Below are 6,901 nucleotides of genomic sequence, written 5' to 3'. Positions count from 1 at the left end.
CTATAGATAACAAATATTCCTTTTGAAGCGTAATAATCTATTTCATCCAGTACAGTGTAAATAACTTCATACATCTTCGTGCCTTTCACTCTTACTTATTTAGTAAAATACAGTCTTGTTTGCAATCAGTGTTTTCATTGAGATTTCATATCTCGCTTCTGCTTTCAGAAATCACAGCCATCATTCTAATACGATGACTAATTCTTAGTAAAGGTTGCTGAATATTTTGGATCTTATTTCCCTCACGTAGTCTGATTTTGAACATGTGGCGTCCTCTGGTGGATATTTCAATGAATCACGTGTACAGTAGGCGGCTTGAGGAATCTGTACCTTCTACAGTTTTTATTAATTCTGTCATGAAGATTTATCCATACACTTCCAACACAAACACTAAGAGTAGTCAATAGAGTGAAAATGTATAATCAAATAATTCTAATAATGCAAACGGTCTCCTAACTTCCCATGAATAAACATGGTATGCTATGAACCCACAGCACAGGTAACCAAATTTTTGGTCTCTGTCAAAGACAGTTACATTATGTGAGCCGTTGCTCACATTTACAAGGATCTGACATATCAGATCTGAAAAGGCATTAGTTGAGTCTGTCTAACTGCTTTAGTATCACAAATAAAGGCAAGTATCCATGGCACCATCACGCAGTTCACTCCAGGCCACTGTTTACTAAAATTATATCAGATTGTGCATTTAGAAAGAAGAACAGTACATGATCTGTCAGTACAGATGTGATCTACTTGAAAAAGGCAAACAAATAGATCTGTATAATTCAGTCTGTAAAACACTGATTTCAATGAAACTTTTCATACTGCACAATTCAAAAGAAGCATAAAAATAACAGTAACTTTGCGAGAAGAAAATATTCGGACACTGATTGCACTTTAAGTTGGCACTGTCACTGACATACACAAGCATGCAACATAATTCATATATATGTAGTAGATATATAACATACATATATATTTAACAAACATTTAGATAAAAAATAGAAATTGCACATTCTCAAAATTTGATTTGTCAAATTAGTCCTCATATGAAGGGGACTGAATTGTTCATGTAGAAATGTCACTAAAGTTTGTCCAAGCCCACTTTATGACACCGGTAAGTGTCGTTTCAGGACATCCTTGGCATTAGATGGCAGACTCTCAGGAAAGTTCACATCAAACTCCACAATGAGGTCCCCTCTTTGTTCTGGGTTTTTTGGGAAGGGCAGTCCTTGTCCAGCAATGACCTTCCTCATGCCGGGTTTGATAACATCGGTTATCTTCATATTGCACGTTTTACCGTCTATCGTCGACACGGTGACGGAGCACCCACACAATGACTATGAGCAAAGAAATACAAAACAGTTGTTAGTAGGATGAATAATATTGGTAACACTTTAAAACAATATTCCTAATAATAATATTCTATTACTGAAATATTCTCTAAACTTTAAATATGCTGCTAGTTCTACTACTAATGAGACAAAAACACATAAAAGCAGTCTTGTTAGCACTGTTTAATTGTAGCAGCATAATTGTCATCCATTTATAAAAAATAAAAAAAAAAAGATTGGAAGTTTTTATGTATGCCTGGTGTGAGCCGCTTTCAACTCTGATAACTCTTCAATTGTATTGGATCTACTTGTAGATCTGCATTCATTTCATTTTTTTCATGGTATTCTTAAATCGTGATTCACAATATGTTCTTCTTAAAATGACAAGCACCAGAAAGCTGGGAACAGCAAGAACCTGGGCAAATATCTACTGTCATTTCAAATCATTATACTGCAGATATTGTGTGCAAAAATATATCCAACTCTTTTCCTTTTGTCACCTACATCCCATCCAACAGCCTAAAAGCATAATTTATTGGTTTGACGGCCACTCTTGTGTCATGACATTTACAGACACAGGACTGTCTATCAATGATTCTGCCATATATGTGCATCTTGATGGCCCTGCAACAGTTTCAGTGGGCGAGCTCCTTTTCTGGCATCTCACCACAGCTGATATAGCTCATTCCTTCCTGTCCAAACTGTATTATGTAAGAGATGAGATTTCACACAAAGAATTGAACATTTTTAGCTAGGCAAATTTACAAAACCATGCCTTACACAAACCTGCAGAGATAGATTTATAGACTGTAAAAGTAAAAAACAAATGCTACAGTAAAAACATGTTAATTGGCTGTAATTTAGCCTACTGTAAATGGTGGAAAATTAACTTATATTTAATGGGATTTATAAGAGGTATACATTTCATATATGTAGGCCTAATTTTACTGTAAAATACTTTATAAAGTATTTATTTATTTCTGAAGTAAAAATTATGAATTACTACATAATCTAGGTGCAAAACTATATTATGTTCAACAAGACAACATTTTTAAAATCAAATGGATGAATGGATGGGCAGCTGTAAATTTACATACCATATGTGGTTTAAAAAGTATGTTGCATGTACTGTAAAATACTGTAAAATATGCTTTTCAGAAGTTAAAAAAAAAAAGAATTAGCATCTAATTTTCATCTAATTACCATCTTATTTTCAGCAAAACACAACAGTCAGACAGTCAAACAGATGACAGATAGACAGATAGATAGATAGATAGATAGATAGATACCCAGATAGCACACATCCGTTGGCAAGTCATAAACATCTTAAAGACCTCTAACAAATGTCTGTTTGATATCTAATGGGAGATTGCAGATAGGCAAACGCTCAAAAAAATACATCTTGCAGATGTAAATGCAGATGTCAGCTAGACATCTCTGTGATGTACGTGTGCTATCAGGGTAGATAGATAGATAGATAGATAGATAGATAGATAGATAGATAGATAGATACCCAGATAGCACACATTCGTTGGTAAGATGTCTGTTAAAGATCACTTCCCAGATAGCACACGAACGTCTGTAAGATGTCTGTTAAAGATCACTTGATCTGGAAAGCATCTGCTGTGTGTGTACAAACATCTGACAGATGACACATTCTAAACCATAAACATCTTAAGGATATCTAATAGAAGTCTATTTGACATCTGATAAGAGACGTCCTATAGACATATAGCAGATAAGCAAACATACAAGCAAAAATACATCTTGCAGATGTAAATGCAGACGTCAGACATCTCTGTGATGTACATATGCTATCAGGGTTGATCTGGAAAGCATTTGCAGTGTACAAACATCTGACAGACATCTGTAAGATGTCAGTATTACATACATTCTAAATCATGATCTGGAAAGCATCTGCTGTGTGTGTACAAACATCTGACAGATGACATACATTCTAAACCATAAACATCTTAAAGACATCTAATAGATATCTATTTGACATCTAAAAGGTGTCCTATAGATGTATTGCAGATGAGCAAACACGTCAAAAATACATCTTGCAGATGTAAATGCAGACGTTAAATAGACATCTCTGTAATGTATGTGTGCTTTTAGGGACTTTTACAGTCAGAGGGTGATGAAAAGAGGGATGGATGAATAGACAGATGGATAGATGGATGGATGGATGGATGGATGGATGGACAAATTCATTTGTAAGTGGCTTCTCTCACCTGGCGCAGACTGACCCGGACCGGGTACACGATATCAGACCCCTCTCGTCGAAAGTGGGAGTGAGGCTTGTCTTTAATGACAAAAACAATATCAGCAGGAATAGTATTAGGCGATTCGTCACCCTCGCGTGGAAACGTGATTTTGGTTCCCTCCTTCCACCCTCGTTTGATTTCAATAGTAAGGATTTTGTCTTCGGTTCTCAAAGTCCGACCGTCTGGATTCAAGCGCTTGCGTGAGATTTTCATGCGCTTGGTGCACCCATGAAAGACCTCCTCTAGGGACACCCGGAGCTCGTGGTGGATCGCGGGGTCCTGCTTTCTGCGCGGCGGGCCGCCCTGACCAACGTGCCGTTCGCGTGGGAATCCATTTATGTTAAAACTCGTAAAAGAGCCAAAGGGGTCACTCCCGTCCACCTCCATGTCATCGTCATCTCGTCCATTGACTTTTCTTCCAAAAAATATCTCGAAAGGATTGGCTCCCCCGAAAAACGTGGCAAACGTCGCGTGAGGATCTCCATGGAAGGTGTAGGTGAAGTTGCCTCCTGGCCCGTCGGACGCCCCTCCACCTCCTTTAAGGCCTAAAATGCACATATTTTAAAGAAAACACGTTTTATCTCTGAAAAAAAAAAACTGTGGATTTAGGTGGATTTAGGCCACAGGGCCCATTACACTAAAAGCTTGAATTATTATGCATCCCACTGCGGTAACCCTAATAAGTAAGCACACATTAATCATACGCACGTCAGACCACATATATTTAATTACAACAGCTGTCACATCCAATTTCGACGCTTAAATACACAACACATACAGAGATTGTTTTTTATTTTAAAGAATGTAAAGAGCACTAAAAGGACAATAAAACCATGATTCCGTATGGTCAACTTTGTATATATGTTATCAACCATGTTAACCTAACGTACGGTAAATATCCTTAGATTCTATGTCATTACTATAACATTTACATCCGAGATATTTAAGGGATTATCAGACAGAAGGATTAAGCATTCGTATTAAACCCCTTTCGCTGTTATTACAGATGTTACAGAGATGAAGCAAGCCTACCTTCTTCGCCGTACTGGTCATATATTTCTCGTTTCTTTGGATCGCTAAGAACTTCATAAGCCTCCGCGATCTCCTTGAATTTCTCCTCCGCATTGGCCGTCTTATTTTTATCAGGATGCCATTTCAGAGCCTGTTTTCTGTACGCCTTTTTGATGTCGTCGTCTGATGCTCCTTTTGCGATTCCCAATATTTTGTAATAATCTTTGCCCATTTTCGCCTATGCAGTCCCGGTAGGCGCTGCTTCCCGAGGATTCGTCAGTCTCTTGAAAAAGCTAGTGAATAAAAGCACTGTCGTGGCTACAGTGTCAAATCCTGCCTCTTTAAACCGTGATACAGAGGATTAGTTGATCCTGTTGTGTCTGTTTGGAGGCGGTTACTCAGCACTAAAGATCTTGTGTTATTTTACCCTCTTTAAATAGCCATTGCTCCCTCCCCTGTACCAGAGCCGCTCTGGAATCAGAGTGTGCTTTCTAGAACGTAATAGCGGGGGCACGTCATTTCCCATTTCAGATAAATCTAAATTCACTCGAGCACGAGTAACGGTGTAGTCTGTGTCTCCGAGAAAATTCTGTGCTGTGAAAATTATCTATCTATCTATCTATCTATCTATCTATCTATCTATCTATCTATCTATCTATCTATCTATCTGTCTGTCTGTCTATCTATCTATCTATCTATCTATCTATCTATCTGTCTGTCTGTCTGTCTGTCTTATTAGTTTATCTCCTCTAACTGATGTTTATGATCATTTTAGTGGCTGTATGAACTGTTTAGTAAATAATGTACATTTCAGTAGATAATACATTGTTATTAAACCAACCTTGAACTAATAAAATCTGATTTGTGCCTTAAAATATCTTCATAACATCATAATAATACAAGTGGTACAATGGAAAGACTTCTGATGACTGATCTTTTGATGAAGTTCAAAGCTGGCCTTTCCATGAACACTGCTAATAATAGATTAAGCGCAGTATTAAACAAACACAAAACACCACTATTAAAACATACACAACAATAATATAACAAAATCAATCAAATATAATCAACATATTCAGACATACTTGACATTGTTAATCTATCTAGCAGTATTAAAACAAAATCTGACAAGAAAGAGGTACTTGTTTTAATGTATTTGCTATATTCTTATATATAGTAGTATGAGAAGTAAGGTATAGAGAGTTGTGTAATTTGAATAAAAATTAATTAAGTTGCATAAGTTGACTCCATTTTGTCTTTCATTGCATTAGATTTAAGAAAGCCTGAGATAGCCTGATATGTATTTTAAAAATGAATGATCTGTATGCTTACTGTGGGTCAGAGGTAGCATTTCATTCCAAAATTAGCTTATGCTGGCTCATTAGCTACTACAGCAGCCTTTAATGACCTTTTTGTTTTTCTCTACGCTGTTTCATATTTATTATTGTCTTTCATCAGGATCATTTAACGCCATCTGTCCTTCAGATCACTCCAAACCTTTTGACTAAAGTAGTAGTAATAAATCTAAACAATAGTAATGATAATAATAAAACTAAACAATAGACCTATACCTCAATCCATTTGTTGCATATACACACAGAGAAATGAGTTTAAAATTGTACATTTTTGGGTACAACAGCTTGTTGCTGGAGCAGTACCTTTAAAAGGACATATTTGTATCTTTTTTACCCACAATAGGTACATATTAGTACTTTGAGAGTATATATTACTACTCTAAGGTACTAATATGTACCTATTTGGGGTAAAAAAGGTACAAAGACATCCTTTTAAGGGTACTGCTCCAGAGACAAGCTTTTGTACCCCAAAAGGTACAATTATAAACCTTTATTTTTTGTGTGTAGCTTTAGCTATGCTACATTTGTGTTGTAGTTAGTAATCAATGTTGCTATAGATGCAGGCTTTCTGACGTCATTTTCTGAAAATAGATGGAAAATATGAGATAATAAAAGGCACCACTCTAAATATAGTAGATCAATCTTTCACTGGCAGGTGGCAGACAGCCAGAAAAAGATCCAGTTTCCTCCCCATCCCAACCTTCTCCTCCTCATCCAGGCTTTGCATATTTGAAGTAATCTTTGGGGGGAAAAAATTATATAACGAGTCTAACAGGAATACAACATAAAGAAAATAACCAGAAATAACTATGTTTGGTCTTTAAACAACATTGACTAATGATCCGCACTGCTTATCAATATAATAACACACACCACAGTTCCATCTGCCGGTTAGCATCGGTATAGCACGAGTTTTTCCTGTGAGATGCTGGCA

The 6,901-nt window shown here is 36.5% G+C and overlaps 1 protein-coding gene across 1 annotated transcript; it reads right to left on the bottom strand.

Annotated features, from left to right (window-relative positions):
- Positions 1 to 315: 315 nt before the first annotated feature.
- Positions 316 to 5,092, bottom strand: dnajb4 (DnaJ heat shock protein family (Hsp40) member B4). Its single transcript, XM_051133397.1, has 3 exons — positions 4,634 to 5,092; positions 3,569 to 4,146; positions 316 to 1,340 (listed from the first exon to the last, which is right to left on the bottom strand). The coding sequence occupies exons 1-3, from the start codon at positions 4,842 to 4,844 to the stop codon at positions 1,107 to 1,109; spliced, it is 1,023 nt and encodes a 340-aa protein (XP_050989354.1). The 5' UTR covers positions 4,845 to 5,092; the 3' UTR covers positions 316 to 1,106.
- Between the last annotated feature and the right edge of the window lie 1,809 nt (positions 5,093 to 6,901).

This window comes from Labeo rohita, chromosome 2 (genome assembly GCF_022985175.1).
Source record: "Labeo rohita strain BAU-BD-2019 chromosome 2, IGBB_LRoh.1.0, whole genome shotgun sequence".
In the NCBI taxonomy this organism is placed as follows: Eukaryota; Metazoa; Chordata; class Actinopteri; order Cypriniformes; family Cyprinidae; genus Labeo; species Labeo rohita.
This window is presented reverse-complemented; position numbering and strand designations above follow the sequence as displayed.